Source organism: Aythya marila, assembly GCF_965140915.1.
Source record: "Aythya marila genome assembly, chromosome: 24".
Lineage (NCBI taxonomy): Eukaryota > Metazoa > Chordata > Aves > Anseriformes > Anatidae > Aythya > Aythya marila.
In genome coordinates, this window is record NC_139065.1 from 4655880 (window position 1) to 4677538 (window position 21659).

General features: G+C 53.7%; 2 protein-coding genes across 2 annotated transcripts in view; both read right to left on the bottom strand.

Moving 5' to 3' along the window:
- The window catches only part of CACNA1S (calcium voltage-gated channel subunit alpha1 S), a 33660-nt gene extending 17963 nt beyond the window's left edge, over positions 1-15697 (bottom strand). The window contains exons 1-12 of the mRNA XM_082778555.1: positions 15428-15697; positions 11683-11788; positions 6887-7026; positions 6244-6377; positions 5719-5871; positions 5233-5438; positions 4606-4709; positions 3117-3265; positions 2083-2164; positions 1333-1493; positions 731-956; positions 183-390 (exon numbers count right to left, since the gene is read on the bottom strand). Of these exons, the coding sequence (XP_082634681.1) occupies positions 183-390; positions 731-956; positions 1333-1493; positions 2083-2164; positions 3117-3265; positions 4606-4709; positions 5233-5438; positions 5719-5871; positions 6244-6377; positions 6887-7026; positions 11683-11788; positions 15428-15588 (1830 nt within the window). The 5' untranslated portion in view covers positions 15589-15697. The remainder of the gene's footprint in view (positions 1-182; positions 391-730; positions 957-1332; positions 1494-2082; positions 2165-3116; positions 3266-4605; positions 4710-5232; positions 5439-5718; positions 5872-6243; positions 6378-6886; positions 7027-11682; positions 11789-15427) is intronic.
- Positions 15698-19257: 3560 nt separating this feature from the next.
- Positions 19258-21083, bottom strand: LOC309887109 (lysozyme C-like; the record flags this gene model as incomplete). The annotated part of the gene is made up of 4 exons (XM_082778572.1): positions 19258-19318; positions 19746-19824; positions 20405-20563; positions 20930-21083. The coding sequence occupies 4 exons, from the start codon at positions 21081-21083 to the stop codon at positions 19258-19260; spliced, it is 453 nt and encodes a 150-aa protein (XP_082634698.1).
- Positions 21084-21659: the final 576 nt, after the last annotated feature.

Here is a 21659-nt window from a genome sequence, read left to right on the forward strand (position 1 = left end):
CCCTGAACCCCCACTGCCACCCATGACCCCATCTCCCCTCCCCACTCCATCCTCAGAGCTGCACCACCTCCCACGAACCCACTTCTCTCCTAACCCTAGCTCTTGCCAGGAGACCCCCGAGGGGAGAACCCAGGCTGTGGGGGTCCACCAGCCCCCCTGCACTGTTTGCCACAGCCCCGTACCTGGAAGACACTGATGAGGGCCTGGGGGAAGTTGTCAAACGTGCTGCGCCGCACCTCCATGTCCTCGAAGTCGTACTTGCCCCCAAAGAGCTGCATGCCCAGCAGGGCAAAGACGATGATGAAGAGGAAGAGGAGGAGGAGCAGAGAGGCGATGGAGCGGACCGAGTTGAGCAGAGAGGCCACCAGGTTGCTCAGGGATGTCCAGTACCTGGAGAGAAGAACGTGCAGGAGGTGAAGGAGCAGGGCAGGACCAGGGAGGAGCGGGGAGCACACTGTCTGCCCCCCAGGATGTCCCAGAAACCCAGCAAGGGGGGCTCTGAGCCAGCACCACTTGCAAGGTGGATACTGGGACTTCTCCAGCCTGGCCCCAGGACTGGTGTCAGGAGATACCAGACCACATCCTGGGGACACGGAAATCGCCAGGCTTGGCCTTGTTCATCACCCCAGGAGCTACCAGCTCTGCCCGTGCTGCAGCCCCCCCAGGGACAAGGCCAGTGATGCCTGTGGGGCAGCCAGGCCCTGGCACCCAAAATTGCTCCCGTCCCAACCTGGTGATCTTGAAGATGCGGAGCAGCCGGATGCAGCGCAGCACGGAGATGCCCAGGGGTGACAGGGTGCTGAGCTCCACCAGGATGGTCTCCAAGATGCCCGCACACACCACGAAGCAGTCGAAGCGGTTGAAGAGGGACATGAAGTACTGGCGCAGGCCCAGTGCGTACATCTTCAGCAGCATCTCGGCCACAAAGAGTGCTAGCAGCACCCTGTTGGCGTTGTCTGGGGTGGGAGATCCAGCCCATCAGAGCACGGGCCTCTTCCTCTCAGCATGGCACAGCAGGAAGGAAGGAGGGCAGCGCTGCCCACATCCCTTCTCTGCCCGCCACCAAGCCCTGAGCTGCAGCAAATGCAGATTTCTAGGGAGCACTCGGGAGAGGAGGATGAGGAGAAGGGCGATGTACAACTGTGTGCTTGCACACACAAGAGTGTGAGTCCACACAGTGTGTCCAGGTGGTGCATGAGCAAGGCTGTGGGTGTCTAACGGGCCCTGTGCTAGGCCAGCGTGGCTCTGCACGCACAGCAAGAGCTCCTCATGCACATCTGCATGGCAGCAGGCTTTCCGAGGCCCTCCCTTTCCCTGGGGCTGTTTGCTCACCTTGCACCACCGTCAGCCACTCAGGCTGGAAATGGTGCTCAGAGGCAATGGAGAGGGTGTTCAGTGCCACCAGCAGGATGACGAGCCAGTAGAAGAACTTGGACTTCACCACATCCCTGCACTTCCTGCGAAACATTCGGTTCCAGCGCCTCCACTGCCGGCTGCAGAGAAAGCCAAAGGGTCAGTGGGGTCAGTGGGGCTGACCAGAGGGTCCTGAGCAGCCCGGGGCAATGCTAACAGACAGCCGGGCACAGCCACCCCGCTCCCTTCTTCTGGGCCCTTCCCTCAGAAGGGCTGAGCTGGCCCACCACCGGTGCTGGGGCAATGCATGGTGTCACCCCATTTATGAACCGGGGGCATGCAGGTACCAGGAGCATAACCCTGACCCCAGACATCGCCCCCAGTCTCTCAGGCTTTGCTGTTCATTCACATGAACACTTCCCAGCTCCTTTTTGGCCTATGTTGGCTTCTGGTTTCCTGCCACAGACCCAGCTTCTGAAGCACAAGACGTGTTGCATGGGCTGTGAGAGGATGCCAGGAGCCTAGACCCAAGCTGAAGAGGTTTTTCCCCTTGCAGCAGCTTCTTGCCAGTATGAAGCACCCTTCCCTATTGCTTGCTGTACTCCAGGAGAGCATCTGGCTCTCAAAAGCCCCTGGCTCTCCCCACAAAACTGGTGGCTGAACAGAAAGCCTGGCCCAGCCACGACAGCAAGCGAGAGACAGCAGATGGTGCAGCCCAGGAATACTCACAAGTAGAGAATCCACTTGTTCATGCCCTCAATTTCATACAAGCTCTCCGTCTCTGAACCTCCTTCATCCAAAGGCATCATACCTACAGATAGAACAACATCCCAGGCTTTCCTTGGAGCCCTTGGGAAGAGCGTACGGGAGGGGACCTCTCCCAGGAGCACAGCTGGGAGAGCTTCCTCCCCAGCTGTGAAATCAAGAAATGCCATCCCAGGGAGACAGCAAAGGGAGCCTGAGCTGGAAGGTTTAAATGTCAGGTGCAAAACCCCTGGGAGGCCCCAGGAACTCCTGCACCAAGGACAGCAGCAGCCCAGGGAGGCAGCCGGAGCAGAGAGCAGCGTGGAGATGGGCTCCCCACAGCTCCAGACACCCCCAGCACAGAGAAAACTGGGCTCAGCCGGGATCTGAGCAAATGCTGAACAACAGGAGGTGGGCGAAAGCACTGTCTACAGGTGTGGTCTTTCCCCCTGTTTTACAAGGCCCTTTCTACACATGTATCAGCCCTGAGTTGTTGCATTAGGCAGAGTGGCAAAGCGCTCGTGAGGGACATGAGTGACCCAAAAATACAGAGGCTCAGCGGCAGAGCCCTTGCCTAGATGTTCATCTCCTTTCCTGAGCTACTTCTAATCCCCCAAAATAGTCAAGCAGTGGCAAGAAACTTGTGCTCCTGTTAGGTGAGAGCTAGCAGCCCTGCTGACTACCCCTGTACGCACATGAGGCCATTTCAAGTGTGTTCTGCCAAAGGGGACCTAGGTCTTGTCAGCAGCTGGCAAATGGTAAATACAGTGGCTGAGGTGGTGTTAGCTTAGGTGCCAAGTTATTTACTAGTTTGGGTCAGATTCAGCACCATGATTCAGGAAAGCCCAAAAAAACAGGAGGAAGGAAACTTCTGCACAAGCCAAAGCGTTTTGTTTCACAGCTTTTCAGGCAAAATGAGTCTGTGACTTCTCCAAAGCTCTCCCCCTTGTTTCTTCAGGGTGCTCAGTGTCAGGAACCCAACCCTCACCCCAGTGTCCTCGCCCAGGCAGAGCCGGTACCTTCTCCTCTGGCCCGGTCACTGTCCATCACCTCAGCGTGGGTGATCCAGTCCATGTAGCCCTTCAGGTCCTCCTCCAGCTGCTGCTTCTCCCGCAGCTTCTGAAACGTGCCCCGCGATTTGGCCTTCTCACGCTCCTTGGTGAATTCACTGGGACGAGGCCAGGAGCAGAATAAGGCTCAGGAGGCAGCCAGAGGCCACATCCCGCAGCTCTGTCCCATACCAATCCTCGTAGAAACCTAAAAGCCCAAAATACCCTCCCACCAAGAGCTTGCTCTGCTGACTCCTCGCTCTCAGCCCCATTCCACGACACAAGATCATGGGGGATCGTGTGTTGGCAGGCAGGGATTCTTCCCCACCACCGGCTGCTCCGTGGGACCTCCATGCTGCAGGAGGCTGTAGCTGGGCAAGCCAACTGCCACGAGATGCTGCAGAGGTCCCCAGCCCTGCTAAGGATCAGATGCCTTGGGGCACAGCCAGCGGTGGGCCCAGGGGTGAGACCTCACCTTGAATATTGCCCTCAGTTAAGGGCCTCTCATGACAAGGACACTGAATTGCTCGAGGATGTGGAGAGAAGGGCAGCAAAGCTGGGAAGGGACTGGGAAAGAAGTGATAAAACACAAGGCAACAGCCTCAGGTGGCACCAGGGCAGGATTAGCTTGGATATTGGGAATAATTTCTTCATGCAGAGGGTGGTTCAAGCATCGGAACGGGCTGCCCAGGGAGGTGGTGGAGTCCCTGTCCCTGGAGGTATTTCAGAGACGTGTGGATGTGGCACCGAGGGACGTGGGTTAGTGACAGGACTCGGTAGGTCAGGTGGATGGTTGGACTTGGTCCTGAGGGTCTTTTCCACCCTAAATCATTCTGTGGTGCCATGATTAAAGCAAGCAGAGTCTCCCCCATCTGGAGACAGACAGCTGGCCCCACGTTCTCCATGTGGGGAAGGGGAGCTCATCACACAGCAAATAATTAGGATACTGTCTCCATGGCAATGGGGATGAGATCCGTCTGCCAGTGGGGGGGCTCCCAATCTTACCATTCTTTTTCAGTTTGTGCCCATTGCCTCTCGTCAAATCGCCTGTTAGCCCTAAAAGAGGGCTAACATATCCAAATAATTAGCATATAACTAATTGGTGTCTCGACACAGCTGTAGGGTAAGGACAGCTGGTTTGAGCTCTCTGCTCAGCTCCTTTGGCTGCAAACCACACTGCAAACACCTCAAATGTGTTTCACGGCTGCATCTGCTGACAGGTGCCAGTACTGCAGGGAAAAGGTGTCTGTGTGTTAGGTGCTGAGCTAAAACCTCAGGCAGCCACAGATGCTGATACGAAAGGCAACTCGAGGTTGTGTTTCCAAGCATGCAAAAAGAAAAGGAGTGGATTGGGAGAGGAGAAGGAACACTTTTCAAGGCTTTTTCTCCTTTTACAGTTAAATGTCCACACTGCGCTCACTGATCTGCCGGCAAAGAGAAGGGGCAGGGTGGCACTTACCCGCTGAGCACCCCCAGCACCAGGTTGAGAACGAAGAAGGAGCCGAGCAAGATAAGGCTGACAAAATAGATCCAGGGCCATTCGTTGCCAATGGCATCGTTAACCTGGCAAGGAGAGAAACAGAAGTCTGCCACCTGGGAGCCCCCCAACAGCTTCTGGGAGCTTTGTCCCCTCCAAAGGGAGCACCTGGGATGGCAGCAGATTAACCTGGCTGAGCCCTTACCCTGCACCACTCTGCATCTGCTGTTAGTGGAGGAAAAGCCAGAGCATTTGTGGAGCAGATTTAACAGCAAGACAGCCTCCTAAGGACTGCAAAACACGGGGTTTTGCTGGAGAAGCATCCACCAGCCCCCCACTGCCTGGTCTGCACCCCCAAAGGTGGGAGCTGGAGCACCCTGGAGAGCAAAGGCACGGTGGGCAGTGCCTGCAGGGCAGAGATATGGGATATGTGCCCCATGCACGATGTGCTGTGCATCACAGCGTGAAGCTGGGTGAGGGCAGGGTGTCTGCCAGTGGAGAAGAGATCTAACCCCATGAAAGGGTCCCAGGGGGAGTTCCCTGCTGCGAGGCACAACCAGTGGTCACCGGTGCCAAGCTGGGCACTGAGCCCAGGCTGCTGGAGCCTACCCAGTAGAGGACCTCGGTCCAGCCCTCCATGGTGATGCACTGGTAGACGGTCAGCATGGCAAAGCCGAAGTTGTCGAAGTGAGTGATGCCGTTGTTGGGTCCTGGCCAGCCGCTTCGGCACTCGGTGCCGTTGATGGTGCAGTGTCGCCCGTGGCCAGAGGTAGTGCAGGGGGCTGGCTTCTCCGCCCCCACCGTGGCGATCACATCTGAGGGATGAAGCCATGGTCTAAGCAGCATTTTGGGCCAAGGCGAGCAGGTCCCAGAACCTCCCAGCCTCCCACAGAAGCTTTCCAAAGGGGGCTCCTTCCACCACCTCCTCCCACCATCTACATTTCCCGGCCCTGTACCAAACATCCTTCAGCCCTCATGCTCTCCCAGGCCTGATGTTGGCAGGACCAGACTTTCTGCTACCTGCAGAGTCTCTGTGGTCCCCACAGGAGCCACACAGAGACTTCTATACCACGTCCACCCCTGACACAGTCCCACCTGTCCCAAAGTAGTAGCAGGTCTTGTGCATCTTGCCCTTGAAGAGCTCCTGCCCGACAATGGCGTAGATGATGATCATGAAGAGCACAAGCAGGGCGATGTGGAGCAGGGGCACCATGGCCTTGATGATGGAGTTCAGGACGACCTGAAGGCCTGCACCGGGGAGAAGAGAGAGGAGCTCAGCCACTCCCCAAACTGCTTTGGGTGCACCCTGCATTCCTGCCAGACCCTCCGACAACCAGCCTGGAAATGCAATTTCTTGCATTGAAATTGCAGATGACAATTTCTTGCTCCTTTCTCTACCCACCCTGTGAGCACCTGGAAGACTCCAGCGAGTAGTGCTGGAGGATACTTCATGCTGTCCCCCCATCCACTCTTGTTCTCTTCTTGTATTTACACAGCTTATGGGAAAAGGAGATCCCTACCAGAAGCAAATGAAGCCTGCTCTATGGCCTCCACCCCAGCCAGGCCCAGGGCCCCATCCACCCCACAACCCGTCCCACTGGCAGGGAGCCTGGCACCCACTCGGCACTCCCGACACCAGGCGCAGCGGTCTCAGCACGCGAAACGCTCGCAGGGCCTTCACGTCGAAGCCGCCTTTCCCCCCCGAAGACCCTCCCTGCTTCGCATTGATCTGCTCCAGGGTCATGGTGAAAAGCCTGAAAAGGCACAGAAAAGGGAGGGAAGGGGAGAAAAAAAAGGAAGGACAGGGAGGAAGAGAAAGGCATGAGGATGAAGGCCAAGGATCTGTGATGGAGTCAGAGCTCTGCAGGCAGGAAGGCGAGGGACAGGGCTCTGCCAGCTCTTGGCTAAGCCCAGCTCCTGAATGCACTCAGGGCTGGGCACAACCTGCTCTTCCCATCCCATGCCCAGGGGACCCATTCCCCACATGCTGAGCATGGGGGGACACCCTGCCACTGCTACACCCCAGAGCTAGGAGGTCCAAGAGGCATTAAGGAGTCAGACAAGAAGAAATGGGAGTTACAGAGACTTCCAGGGGAGGTCAGGGCAAGAAAACAGGACCCTTGGGAGAAGACTATGAACTGACTTTACAGGTTGCCCAAAAACCCACTGCAGTCACTAAAATAAAATAGAATAAAAAAATGCTGATGGGCTATGGACCAGGCCTGGCACAAGCTGAGCCAGCAGCTTCCCCTCCTTGCATTACCCGAGGGACACGATGGAGAAGTCGAGCACGTTCCAGCCATTTCGGAGGTAGGCGTCCGTATGGAAAAGAAACCCGTAGGCAATTATCTTGAGCATCGCCTCGATGGCAAAGAAGATCAGGAAGGCATACTCGATCTTCTCCTGGGGGTTGCAAGCAGCAGAGGACGCCCCGTTAGAGCAGCCTGTCGCCTCCCTCAGTCCCACCGCCATGTGTCCCTGGCTCTGCCCCTGCTGCCGACCCATCTGTGATCTCCCCGGCAGCACCGTGGTTGTCCCAGGCAGGACTCGGTGGCACGCTGAGCCACCACATGCCACCCTCTGCATCCCTTCAACAACGTGCTGACAGGATCCTACCCCTGCTTCCTACAAACTACACCGGGAACGCCGCCACCTCCCAAACCAGCACCCTGAGGTGCCCGACCTAGGGCACTGCATGTCCCTGCCTCACCCTCCCACTCCCCTGGGGCCTTCATCGCACTGCTCCTCCTCCTCAGCCTCCCCAGCAGCAGACATGCTGGGTACGTGTTGGAGACACCACACAGACCCCGTGGTACGAGTTGGCTGCGTTGTGTTTTCTCTCACGCCCTGGGCTCCCAGGGAAGCCAGGCCTCGGCCTCCAGCCTGCTCCAGACATCTGCACAGTGAGAAGGAGCCTGGCCTGGGGGTTTTGCCACCATGCCCGCTCCCCCCGACAGGGCCTGGTGCCCATGCAGGGGCTCGGCACCGTGCCACAGCCACAGGGCCTGGAATAGCTCCGTTTTCCATGGAGCCTGGCCAAAAGCTGCCTGTGCCCACCTGGTTCTGCCCATCACTGCGATCACCGCTGCTGCTGGCCCTTTCCAGGCTGGGATTAAAATGCCGCTGAAGTGGTCAAATGGATGGGGATATTTATATTTCTGGTTTTCCGTGGCCCCTCTCCTCAATTTGCACCCCACAAAGGGCAGGGAGCATCCCCCACGCTTGGGCTCTGCAGGGAATCGCACCCAGAAAGGCAGGGGGAGGCAGCAGCACCGAGGGCACGCTGCCACAGCGCTGCTTCCTCACGGGGCCATCTGGCTTGCCAAACGGAAAATGCTGTCCGTGTACGAAGCCAAGGCTCAGACAGACCCATTGCTTGCTCAATTACCGCGGCCAAAAGCGGCGGGCATGCCAAGTGTCCCTGTGTGACTGCCACCCATACCAGTGCCAGCCCCTTGTTAGATCGGTGGGAAGCAGTGGTGAGAGCAGAGACCTAAGCACTGCAACTACGGCTGTTATTGGGCTGCATCTTAGTGAGTTTTCACTAAGGCAACGCTGCTTGCCTTCCACACTTATCAGTGACAGATCCCCTGTATCCTGTCCTTATTAATTCCCTGCCCTGCTCCACCCAGCAAGGCAGGATCAGCTTCCAGTGTCTCCGACCAGCAGAGCTCCCCTTCTAAAAACCCCTCGCACAGGTTCAGATGATGACTTACTGTTCCTTCATGATCCCTTTGAGAAGCCCACATCGGATGAACTGCCCTTTGGCCACCTCCAATGCCATTTGGAGCCCACCATGTACATCCAGCCAGGGAGTTTCAAACCCGAAAGTCCCCTGCTGGCTGCATCGCCTCCCTCCTGGGAGGCTGCAGACATCCTTACAGCTCCAGCTCCATGCAGTGCTTTGCAGACCCAGCCTCATATGTAGAACTGGATCATCCTGGTCTGTCCTGCTGGTCTAACTCCTCCAGTGCAAAGAAAGCTTGTGGCATCGTCTGTATGAAGGTGCTATGCTGGGATCCATCAGTGCAGGCTGGAGGAATCCCCCTCATCACCTGTCCTGCAGCTGTGGGTCCAGTTCCCCCAGCCTTGTCTGGCTGTAAACTGCAGACAAGCTCTGATGTTAGCAGAGCAAAGGAAAACCAGGCCCCTGCCTATAAAGATATCAGTGGGCTGAGGTGGGACAGCTTTTACTAGGGTTGTCACCTCTCAGCAAACTCTCTGAATTCCCCAAATAAGTGTAGGTGCAGAACACATACCGAGAATGAAACCCATGTGGCCCCAAAGAGATGCCCTGAGCCAGGGCGAACTTGCTGCTGCTGATGGAAACCAGCAGAGAGAAGCCAGGGGTGTTTTGCCCTGAAGATCTGGGGTTGAATGTACAAGGCCAGCCCTCGAAAAGCGCTATAAAAAGATGCGGATCTTTATAGCGTGCTGGCTGCTGCACATAGACATGCTTCAACAATGCTCGGGGACATGGGGTAACCTGACCTGCGGGCTCTGAACAGGACACAGCACAGCAGAAATAACAGCGTGCACCACGCCGCTGCGATGCAACATGACACAGCTCCAGCCTGCTGGGCAGCACTGGCCCCCAGCCCTGAGGGCACTCAGGACCCTCCAGAATGAGCCCCGATGTCTCCTTCCAGCAAATAGGGGGAACGGAGGCTTGGACTGTGGGGCACCCCAGTGACATTCCTGGGGCTGCCCCAGGTGAGATGCTCTGAAATTTGGATTGGCTTGAAGCCAAAAAACATTTCAGTGTTGAAAAAGTTTGATGTCATTAGAACTACACGAAATTTTCAAAAATCTGCATTGCAAAACAAAAACCTGTGGCAGATGAAATCTAATCTATAAGGAATAAAACTTAAATACATTGAAATTAAGCATCTGTATTTCTCCCAGGATACAGGAAAACAGACTCATAGAACACTTATGGGTCGTCAAATATTTTCCATCACCCTAAATGAGTTTTGATTGAGGAAGCTTCAATGAGACTAATCCTGTACCTAGTGCAAATTCTGTATGCAAGTCTTCCTTGGGTGGTCCTGGAAAGACAGCCACGAGTGTGGCTGCTCACAGGGTTTTCCAGCCACATGGTATTAAAGCAGCAGAAGAGGTGTCCCAGCAGATCCCCTCTTCCCTGCACTGACCCACGGGGAGCCCAGATGGGAGCCTTGGTCCTGCAGGAGATCTGGGGCAACATCCTCACTGCCCTGCTCTCTCCCCCTTCACATATTTCCCCTCCTCACCTATTTTAAAGCCTTCAGATAAAAGCAATCCTCCCTGGAGACAACTGGGCAGTGAGGAGAGGCAATCAAAATTGACAGGGAGACACTAAATGCATCACAGCATCCCTCTGCTGTGGGAAGAAATGCATCCAAGGAGCATTTCTTCCCAGAAATTTCATCCAAGGAGCACCCGAGGGCTGAGCCTGGCCCAGCTCGTAGCAGGGGATGTTCGCCAATGCCACCAGCACACGGGGACAAAGGGACAAAGAAATGTGTGGAGCAGGGCTGAAAGAACGGAGCCCCGGGGCTGCCAGGCTGCTGATAGAGCAGGCCGTTGGCATGGCAACAGGCTGAAAAAAATCCAAATCAGATATCGTATAAATAAGCTAATATGTAATAAATACAAGGAGCTGAAATGGCTTTGTAGACGCAGTTAGGTAGCACGTGTTGGGATCCCACCTGGCCGCCTCCTGTCCTGCTGCTGGGCTCGGGCTCATCCTCTGGCCGATCCCAGCCAAATCCCAAATCCCTTCTCAGTGGGAAGCCCCCATCGCCCCTGCCCCCTCCTCTTGCTCGCCACGCTCAGCTCACCCCAGTTCTGCTTTGCCTCTTTCATCTCCCAGCTGAGATAGTGGCACTTTCCCCATCCCCTCGTGCCCCCACAGCCAGGGGACAAACCCAAAGTAGCGCCTCCTGCTCTGAGCACACCAGGGATCAGAAAATGCTCAGGGATCATGCCAGGAGGCTGAACGAGCCCCAGGTGTCCACCACACATTTAATTCCCCTCCTCTGCCGACCTCTCTTGATTTTATTTTTAAAATCATAGCACAATCACAACAGCATCCCCTTCCCTTTCTCCAAGGAAAGGAGCAGCAAGCACCATCTTCAGTGCCACTAAAAGCCTGTTGAGAGGGAAAGAGCTAAAAGCAGCTCAAGGAATTAAAACCTGCTCAGATGAAAGCCTTGCTTTGTGCTCCATACCTCAAATCTCATGACTGCTTTGATATTTTTCCCTGCAGAGCCTCTAAGGAACAGTCAAAACACAGAGCGGTGTTTAAGTCACAAATTGTCAGCAATACCTGCACACAACACCCCACCCCAGCACTGACGAGTCCTGAAATTAGCAGAAGAGAACATTTAATTAAAAACAACATATTTGGATGCCTTGATTCAGTGCCCAGACTCAGGCTCTCAATGGAAATCAATGTGGATTGAACCACGAGAGGGATTTGAAGAGGGGGAAGGTGGTGGCAAGCTAAAAATAATGAAAAATATTGATTGGGATCACAGCAAAATATTTTATTCCAGGCAATACGGAGTGACTGGAAAAAAAATTGAGTTACTGATTGGAAAGGAGTGACCTCTCTGCTTAACAGTGTTTTTTCCCCCATTAAAAAGAGGATCCCAGAGTTAAATATACAGTTTAGAAATAAAAGGTCAGGAAACTTTGTTCCAAAAATGCTAAAACAAAACATTTCAGCCTTTCTGGAACAGGATGTTTCCTTTTGGAAGCATCGGGATAAAAAAAAACTGAGGGGATTCTTTCCTTTTTTGGCACCAATTCTTCCTTCCTGTGCACTTCACACACCAGTCTGCTGCCCTGGGTGCTGACCTGGGGGCGGTTTCAGCCCCTCTGAGGACCCATTTTGCGGCAGTTTCTCTACCGCTTGCCCCTCTCTGTCTCTCTCCATGCAGTGCCAAGGCCTGATCTCATCCCCCAGGGTGGCAGCAGCTCCCCAGCACGACAGATACCCCGTTTTGCACCCGGGGGGTGCAATGTGGGGCTGTGCATGAGGAGGATTGGGGAACACACCGGGCTCTGCCTTACCAGGCTGGAGTTGGCGACGTTGGTGTCATCCTCGGGCATGGGCAGGTAGATGGCCAGGGCGACACAGTTGGCAAAGATGGTCAGAAGGATGATGATCTCGAAAGGCCTGAGAGGAAGAGTTAAGGAAGGGGGACGGGAATGGAGAAGCAGGCGCAGCCCCCACCCTGTTTGGGTACACGGGGGGAACCAACCTCGCCCTGGGGCAGGGAACCAGACAGCAGCCAGACCTCACCCCCTGCACACCCCCAGTTCCTGCCCCTCCCTGAGGTCCTTGGAAAGGGAAGGAGTTCAGAAATGAGGATTTAGGATGAGATGCAGGACCTGGAGACCTCACAGCCTCAAGGTCAAGCTCCAGCTGCCACGTCCCTGAAGTCCCAAAAATGGCCCAAAATTCATCTGCAGGACCTCACCCACGGCAGGGCTCTCACCCCAGGGACCCCAGCTCCTCCCAGCATGGTTCAAGCCCACCACCTGCAGTACCCTGCAGCAGACGTGGTCAGAAGAAGACAGACATCGTCTTTTCCTGTCCTTTTTCTGGTCACATCCAGGCCCTGCTGCAGCTCCGAAGAGCTCTAACCACTGCACCACGGGGCCGTGCAGATGCCTGGTAGCAGAGGGGTTTTTTTGGTCATTTAGCAGCCTTGTGCTGGCAGAAGACAGCTGGGTGCAGCATGGCACAAAAAGGGACAATGAACACTTTTGGTCAGAATGCTCACGTCAGTTCTCCTTGATCTATTTGCCTCACCCGTGCCCACCGGGAGCACTGGAAGCCACTGAAACCGAGTGCAGATGGAGAAAGTGAGTCCCATCCATGGAGCCAAACTCACCAATGGGTTATATCAACAAACCGCAACACGAACCAGCACCCCCCCTCCAGCTCCTTTTCCACTCCACTGCCCCATCAGACAGCATCCAGTGGTCATGACCCCCACGGACTGTTTTTGAGATCTCTCATCCCAATCTGCCCATACCAACCTGCTATCACCCTCAAGCAGGCTTTCCCAGCACCCCCATCCTCACCTCAGGCAGACCCTACAAAGGACAGCCCGTGGGCACACCAGCAGCTCAGCCACGCCAAGCGATACCGCTGCAGATCCCAGCACAGCCCCTGAAACTCAGCCCTGCAGCCATACCGACACTTCCCTGCACCACAGTTAATTAACTACTTAGCTCAGCTTTCCAGGTAATTATATGGCATCGGGCTGCCTGATTCAGCATCATGGGGTAAGTGGCACCTGGTTGTTTTTTTTCTCCATTTTGGCATGCTGAGCTGGCTGAGTGCTGTCAGTCATGTCCTCTGCTCGTCATGGGTTACTTTGCCATATCTGGACCCATCTATCTATAAACTTGATGACATTATAAAAAACAAAATCTGCTGGATCTTATGAGAATCTTATGGACTTCTGAATGTCCAGTCTGCTGAAGTATTCCCTGACCCGATCCTCTTCCACCGAGGGTACATCTTCCTTGATCCAGTCTTTCACCCTGGTCTCTGGCATCTGGACTCCCGAAGGCTGGTCTTGCTGGTAAAGATCGAGGCAACGACCTTCAGCACCTCAGCCTTTTCACCATCCCGTGTCCCGTTTCATTCAGCAGAGGACCCACGTTTCCCCCAGTCTTCCTTTTGTCACCGATGGACTTGTGGAAGCCCCTCATGTTGCCCTTGACATCCCGGCTTGTTGGGTTCCTAGAAAGTGGTTGGGGGATTTCTCTCATCTTGCTTGCTAATCCACAAGAGCTGGAGGGGACCCAGTTTGATCCCCACTTGGTTGATTTGGTGATCGGTCCCTACCACACCCCCCGTGCCCTTTGCTCAGCAGCCCTGTCCTGGTTACCCTCTCTCTCTGTTCCTTCCCCCTGCTCTGGGAAAACAGCCACGGGCTTATTTCTGCCTCCCTGGAGGGTGAACTCTTGTAATTGGAGCTGGAACTTGTTGCATGCAAGTGTGCGAATCTGGCACCATAACGAGGTAGAAATGCAACAGGCCAAATCCAGCCAACCAAAACTTCTGCCTTGAAGTCCCCCTGGATAGGAAATGACCTGAAATACCACAGTGACACCACAAAGCCAGGCACATCCCAGTAGCCACCAGCTTGCTGGTCCAGCTGCTGAGCGCATGATGCCGTGCCAGTTCGCAGAGTACCCCAATTTCCTTGTACTAACAAACATGGAGTTTGAGATGTGAGCAAATTTCAGCATTAAAAAAAAAAAAAAAAAAAAAAAAAAAACACAAACAAACAAACAAAAAAAAAATGAACCCACCCCTGAGGCATGCCCCCAGCAAACAGACACAGCTCATCTCCACTTGGCCTCTTGCCTGGCCCTGAAGCCTGCAGCACCCTCAGGAGCTGGAAAGGTCCCATCAGACCCTGTAAATCCCAACCCTGCAACAAGGGTGGTCAGGTGCATTGGGGTACAAACACAGGCAGGCACACGAGCCATGCCAACGAAACGCAACACCCTGGATGGTTTGTCCTGCACGGGGCAGAAGCACCTGCACCCTTCCTGGTGGGACACCTGCCTCGTCCCCCCACGCCCCTCTGTCAGTTATGTGTTCTCCAACCTGTGTTGGCCCAGGATGAGGAATGTGTTTGAGCACGCTGGAGGATGTGAGCCCTATTTCCAACTCTTCCCCTGCTGCTGGGATGTATGGGCAAGGTTATTCCATGCTCACTGCGTGTTTGAGACAGGCACAGCTCTGGGAATTACGGTTTTGAAAAGCCAAGGAGAAGCAGAAAAGGAGAATTCCCCAATTTTGGCTCTGCTCCTCTACTCAACGGTCACAGAGCCCCTTTGCAGTGAAGGAACAAGGCAACCAAGCTTCCTCCTTGGGTTAGAGCAAAGCCTGGCAGGGCTGGGACACCCCTGCCAAGGCTGGTAATGTGCATGCGAATCCAGTGGGTGAAATGAGAAAAGCTGGGGTGGAAGGACTGGGTTTGCTGGAAATGTCCCCAAATCCCACCACTTTCACTTGATCCCAGATGTTTCGCTGCACACAAAGTGAAATGTTTCCTCTCCCACTAAGGTAAAATCACCCTCTCCCCTTCCATAAAATGCAGTTGAACAAGACCACATCTAACGGCCTCGAATAGTTGCTGGCCAGGTGGCAGAAACACCACATTTTACATTTTCCAAGCCAAAACATCCCAGCAAAAACATGACCAAGGAGCAACCACCGAAAGCCCATCCCTAAACCAAACCAGGGGCGCGGAGAGACGCCGTCCCCCTGAGCAGTCACTCACAAAAGCCCTCACCTGCAGCAGCGATGCCAGAGAGGGATGGGAGAAAGGGGTGAGGGGTCACCAGTGCTGGCAAGGATTTGGGGGACGCTGTCCAGCCTCCTCCTCCTCCCCCCCTACGTCAGGGAGCAGCTGCAGGACCAGGCAGGCGGTGACGCACTCAAGGAGCCATCCCAAGCAGCTCGCCGTGGCCTCGCTCCCCCCCAAACCTCCCTCCCCTTTCTCCTTCCTCGGCTGCTGCTCCCTGTCCCTGCCCGGCTCTGCCTGGCCCCATCCTCACCCCGTGACGGGCACCGTGCCCCCTCCTCACACACCACCCCCCTAATGTTCCTGGAAGCCATCCTGACACCTCCTACAGGGGTCCCCGATCTCCTCCTCGCTTTGTCCCGCTCCCTCCGAGCCCTTCCCTTGCTGCCGCAGGGCGAGGGTCCCAATCCCCTGCACCCCTGCCCACGGGCACACACAAACACGTGCGCTCCCCATCCCGTGCACACCCCAAAAGATACTTCCACTCCACGATGCTGATGCATGCCTTCCTCAGAGGGTTCTGCAGCGTTAAGCAGAACAGAGCCCGGGGCGGCCGGGGGGCTGCTGGTGGCACCGGCTTCTTGGACTTCTCCTTCTGTTGCCTCTTCTTCACGTCATCCTGGGGAGAAGCGGGCTCCATGGTGTTCGTCCCCAAACCTTTTCTCGCCCCCTTGCCCGGGTCGCGGCCAGCCGGAGCCCCCCGGGAGCCCCCTTCTTGTGGAGCCCGTCTCCTCCGCGCGCCGGGCGGAGTGGTGGGGCAGTGGGGGCTGGAGGCTGCGCTCGCATGTCCAAACACACAAAGCAGGGATTTAAATTTAGATCCCAGCCTGGCTCCCGGGTGCTGTCACAGCTCCTGAGGCAGCAAAAGGCCCCCAGCAGCTGTCGCTCCTTCACCCGGCGCATTGCGAGGCGGGCGAGTGCTTCGCATGCCGCGGACCCCGGCTGGGGGTGGCGACAGGCTGCCTGGCCCCGGGACACCCTTCTGCAAAAAGAAAAGTGCCTTTGTCCCGGGTCACCCCCTTCCCTGGCTCCTCCGGCCTCCTGTGCCCAATCTGGGAAGCCGGGGGATGCATGCCCCCATCACGCTTTTGGGGCAAGGTGGAGAACCGGTGGGGGGCTTCCCAAAGAAGTCACTGGTCAGACCCCTAGATGGGGGCAGCCACAAGTGAGCCAGCCCTACTGGGAAAAATACTATTAGTGCTATTCCCTCAATATCTACAACATAAATATATTCACTTCCTGGCAATATTTGTGGTGGCTTACTATCCAGATACATGCCTGCCTTTTTTTTTAATCATAATATATTAGTTAGTGGTGTATATATTGTATATATTGTATATATATTGTATACAATACATACTGTATACAATATATTGTATATTGTGTATATATTGTATATATTGCTTATATGTTGTATATATATTAGTTAGTGGTATATATATTAGTTAGTGGTGATTTCATAGAATCACAGAATCATTAAGTTTGGAAAAGGCCTCCAAGATCATGTGCTCCAACCATCACCCTGCTGTGATTTGTGGTCATCTGTAACAAATAGATGTTTTAGAAAATAAAGCCTCCTCGTCCTTGTGTGTGACAGAATGCCATGAACCCACTGTTGTGACCTCTACACACCAGCAGGCCGGGAAACCCTTTAGACCGTGACAGTCCTCCCCCTGCAGTAACCCCACCACCCTTTTGGGGCATTTTGTGCAAAGCAGTCATGCTGCTCCTGCTGAGGGCTGCGGACTCGTCTCTGTGCCACTGGCAATGATCCCTTTTCTCATTTCACCCTTGTTTTTCCCTTTCTCCCTGGTGAAAGCCACGAGTCTATGCTTCTGGAGCCATGCACAGCAAGGGCTCGGGGCCCATCTAGTGGCGCTGATGCTGAGAGCAGCGACAGGCTGACAGCACCCCAGGCACCCGCAGCCCCTCGCCCTAAGGATGCTGCGAGGGCACCCACGGCACCTCCTCGGGAGGTCTCTGCGGGGGATGAAGAAGCATCTGCCCCTGGAAAAGCTGTCTTGGTGAGAAAGGGCACAGCGGGCTCGGTGCGAGCAGTCCCTGGAGAGGATGCTCAGAAACCTCTCAGATCTCTGCGCCCGCGGGCAGGAGCTGGGAGCTGGGAGCTGGGAGCTGGGAGCTGGGAGCTGGGAGCTGCCTTCCTGCGCCCTGGGTTTTGCACAGGAGCTTGCTGCAGGCCCAGCCTGATGTGGCATTAGCACAACACCATTACAGAGGGGTCCCTGAAGGCTGAGACTAATGGATCACAGAGGCGTAACAACGCACAGGCTCTGCTTTATAAAATCAAGCAGCAGCAAACCTTACAAAGGACCTGAACTGGAGCTGCTGCACGGCAAGGGATGGCGATCGAGCTGCCGCCACCATCAGCTGCTTCCCCCCAAGGACTGAGAGCAACTCGTGTCTGAGTCTAGATTCTGAGGGTTGCTTTGTGTGCTGGTTGTTAAGAATTCGACCCAATCTGCAGAGGGTTCATCTGTCTGAAAAATCCAGGGAACAAGAACTGTGGATAACAAGAAGGCAATGCTTACTGCTGGGAGCTCTGTGTGACTGCAGGCTGTGCTAGCTGCTAGAGATTGGAGATAACACTAAGCTCTGCTGATTGCTGACTTTTTTATGTGATAATAAAGCTCCAGTTATAACCACCAGCCTGTGGCCAGTCCTCATTCCACTAAGATTCCCTACAAGAACCTTACTGCCCTCTGTAGCATAGGGTGAGAGCAGGGAACCGAGCGAGCAGGCGTGTGGTGCTCTGCTGCCACCAGGGATAAACCACAGCAGCCCTTTCTGGTGGCCGATGTGATACTCACAGGGTTTGAGGTAATGGCAGACTCGACTGGCGTGTGCTAGACTGAATTTCCAGCCCAGCAGCCCCTAGCAGGGACACGTGTGGTTTGCAGCCTTCACTTCCCCTTAACTCTTTTTGTTGAGAGTGTCCCTTAACTATCAGCTAGGCAGAAAACATCCCTTCATCAGAGTTCAACCCACAAGTAAAAACCCCAGATAAGCTTTGTTCAAATCCCCGAATGGATTGAAACTACCTGCACTGAATACAGTGACAAGGTCAGGCTTCAATTCAAGTTCTCTTGGATTTTCTCAAAATGTTAAGGACTCCCACATGTGAAATAGTTCTTCCTTGAATTACTTAATAAGGTCATGAACCCTGGTTTTGTCATGGGAGAGGAAAGAGCCACAGGTCTGCCCTGTAGACAGGGAGAGAGTCTTCTGCAAGGCTACATTAAATTGTTTTGGGGGGGGTTGTTTTGGTTTTTTGTTTCTTTTTTTTTTTTTTCATTTTTTAGCCATCTGAATAAACGTACCTTTCATAATTGGTTTATACATTAACATAAACTCTGGAGACAAAAGTGAAAGCATCTCTTTATTGTCTAAACATGAAAGCAGTCACTGCTCACCAAGCAGCAGAACAAAGCATACAAAGAAGCAAGCGTGGCTGAAGGCTGAAGTGTTGTCCCCTTCCATTTGTGCAGTTCCTGGATTCAGCATTCATTTGGAAAAATTACTCGTGATCTAAATGGCAAAACATTTCCCTGCCCTAATTGGCTTTCCCATCCTTTATTTCCTCACTGAGAGAGGAACTCCCTGCATCTTTCCTACACTGTATTTGATCTGACACCTCGAAAGATGATAAGAGAAGCCATATTCTGCCAGACCAGATGTCCATACATTTCAGTGCCCTATCTCCCACGTCAGCTAGGAGCAGATGTTCAGGACAAATTTAAGGACAAGTTTCTGTTTCAGTGCAGTTCTGTCTCTGTACTTCCCACCTCAGCCAGGGACCGCCCTAGATACAAGGCAGCTGCCATTATGCAGCTCTTGTAACTAGTGCAGCATTCATTAAGGATCTTACTTTCTTCATCTCAGATAAGAAGAAAGAAAAGAATGAAAGAAGATAAGGAAGGGAGGGGAAAGGTGGGAAGAAGGGAGGAAGGAAGGAGGAGAGAGAAAGAGAGGAAACCAGAGAGAACACCTAAATGGTCATCATTCAGGACAACAAAATCTTGAGACATGACTATGCAAGTAAATCGCTGAAAATCCGCCTGTAATGCTCTCACTGCCACTAAGTTTCATTTCTACTACGCCATCAGCCTTTAAATTTTCTCTACTTGCATTGTATTAGCACAAAGCCTCGTTGTATTAGCGATACCCAGCAACCCATCCACCTTACGCTGCGTTCAATTCCCTGCACCCATCCATTTTCCTAGTTGCTCTCTGCACAACCCCGCTCTTCACCGTTGGTCATCCTGAGAACACGGCCGCTGCTGGCAGTCGGTTAGCACCCCTTGACGTAGGAATCCAGTTTTTTGCCTTTGCAGTGTTTTTTCCAGGCAACCCTGGAAAAGAAATGCATAACGTAATTTGAGGAGTTAGAATGCAATTTGAGGAGTTAGATAACGATTGAATTGGTTATAAAAAGAGAATTCATTAGGCTTTGCTAGTTTTGGATGAAGAAAGCAGGGTTACCCTGAAAGATATGAATTACTGAAAAGCCTGGTGGACTCAATCTGGGAGAATGTGAGGGAAGAAAAACAGAGGTGTATCCTCACCACGGAAAGGGGAGGGAAATTTAGGGAGTTAGGTTGGGTGCTGGGATCCAAGACCCCTCTGTTCTCCCAGCTCCAGGATAAAGGGCTGTGCTAAACTTCTACGAAATACGCCCCCGTATCTAGGGCTCCCCCACCACCACCACCAGACAACAGGAGGATTTCTTTCTGTCTCCTCTGCTCAGCCTTCCCCAGTTCCCTCCACAAAGCTCCTTACCAGCGTGAGAGGCCATTAGCCTCTTTAGCAATTATCTTGGCACACCGAATATCATCTTCAATGTTATCATCTAGAAATTCTGCAGAATAGGGAAAAAAAAGGTCAGCATGGAGGGAAGGGAGGTAGAGAAACAGCACGGACAGATGGGCAGAGGGTAAGGTGCTCATCAGGAAGGGTAAATGGGATACTGAGGAGCTGGAAGAATAGAATCATAGAATCACACAATCATTAGGGTTAGAGAAGCCCTCCAGGATCATCTGTTCCAACCACCCCACCACCACTGTCCCCACTGAGCCGTGTCCCCCAGCACCAGCCCCAACCTCTCCTGGAGCCCCCCCAGGGACGGGGACTCCCCCACCTCCCTGGGCAACCCGTCCCAACGCCTGCCCGCTCTGTCTGAGCAGAAATGGCTCCTCATTGCCCACCTCAACCTCCCCTGGCACAGCTCCAGGCCATTCCCTCTGGTCCCAGAGCCATGAGCTCTGCCCTGAGCCTCCTCTTCCCCAGCCCAAACACCCCCAGTGCCCTCAGCCGCTCCAACCAGGACAGACACATGGACAGAAACACCCAGAGCAGCTGCCTGGACAGGTGGCATGGACAGAGCAGGGTGCTTTCACCGAGTGGATGAAGAAGGCTCTTTGCCCTGCCCCAGCACTTACTCGAGCAATTGATACGACAGGTATTTGAAGTTCCAGGGGTTTTGCCATCATCACACCAGTACTTGCTGTTGATCTGAAAGATTCCGTAGTCCCGGCTCTTACCCTCATCACGAAAAGCATGGGTGTTGTAATTGCTCTGATGTTGCACCAGGCAGACCCCTGCAGGATGAGGAGAGAGCCCAGAAGAGGAACATCAAAGTATGCTCAGGGTAAAAAAGAGGAAAGAGATGAAGGAGTCAATGATGAAGGAAGACCTGGAAGAGTAATTAAATTGTGGACATTGTAAGACTGAGATATGGATGCACAAATGTTTGGAAGGAGAAAGGTCTGGGTGGGCAGAAGCATGAACAGGGATGTGCTGTGTTAGCAACAGGAGGCAAGGAAGAGGATGAGGAAGAGGAATGATGAAAGATGGCTTGCCGTTTTCATGGTGGGACAGAGTGGTACAGCTGGAGGATTACAAGAAGCTGAGAAAGACAAGGGTGGTATGGGCAGAGAGGTACAGGGGGAGCTCATTATACTCACAGTCAGCTACAGTTTTGCCCACGAAGCCCTGAAAGCCATGGTTGCGGAAGATCTTCACCAGCTCACATCGGGGAATAGTTTTTCCCTGGGTGCCTGGCAGAGTCAGGCCAAGGAAGACAAGAAGAAAGCCAAAGAAGAGAATTGACTTTGTCATACTGCAGTCCCTGCGAAGAAGTGCCAAAGCAACTTTAGCCTTTGCCTCGAACTCTGTGTCTGCCAGGACTGCCCTCAACACCAGCCTTTTATTCCCGCTGGCAGGAGGAGGGCCAAATGGCTCATCAAGCGTGTCCGGTTAAGCGTGGGAGGTTTTTGCAGTAATTAGCAAGGTATTGGGCCAAAAGCCAAAGATAATTTTTGGAGGATGCTAGTACCTATCTCACCAGCCCCGTGAGGCTGGGGTCATGGACAGAGGTCAAAGCCAGAAGTCGTGGACAGGGTTGTTCCAGGGATGAAATTTAGGGTTAGCATTGAGATGATGGTTATGCTTGCCACAGGAGTTGAGCTGGGATTTACCTGTGGATAAAGGCCAGGAAAACTCTAAGAGTCTCATTTCCATCAACATAAAAGACCGAGTTTAGGATTAAATTACAGTAACCCATGGATTAGCCTTAGGCATGTTCTGTTGATATGATTTGGTGTTGTCCTATCATACGGGGGCAGGGTTGCCATAGGGACCATTTTAGGGTAATTACAGTAACTGAGGTCACCCCAAGTTCCTCTAAATTAGGGT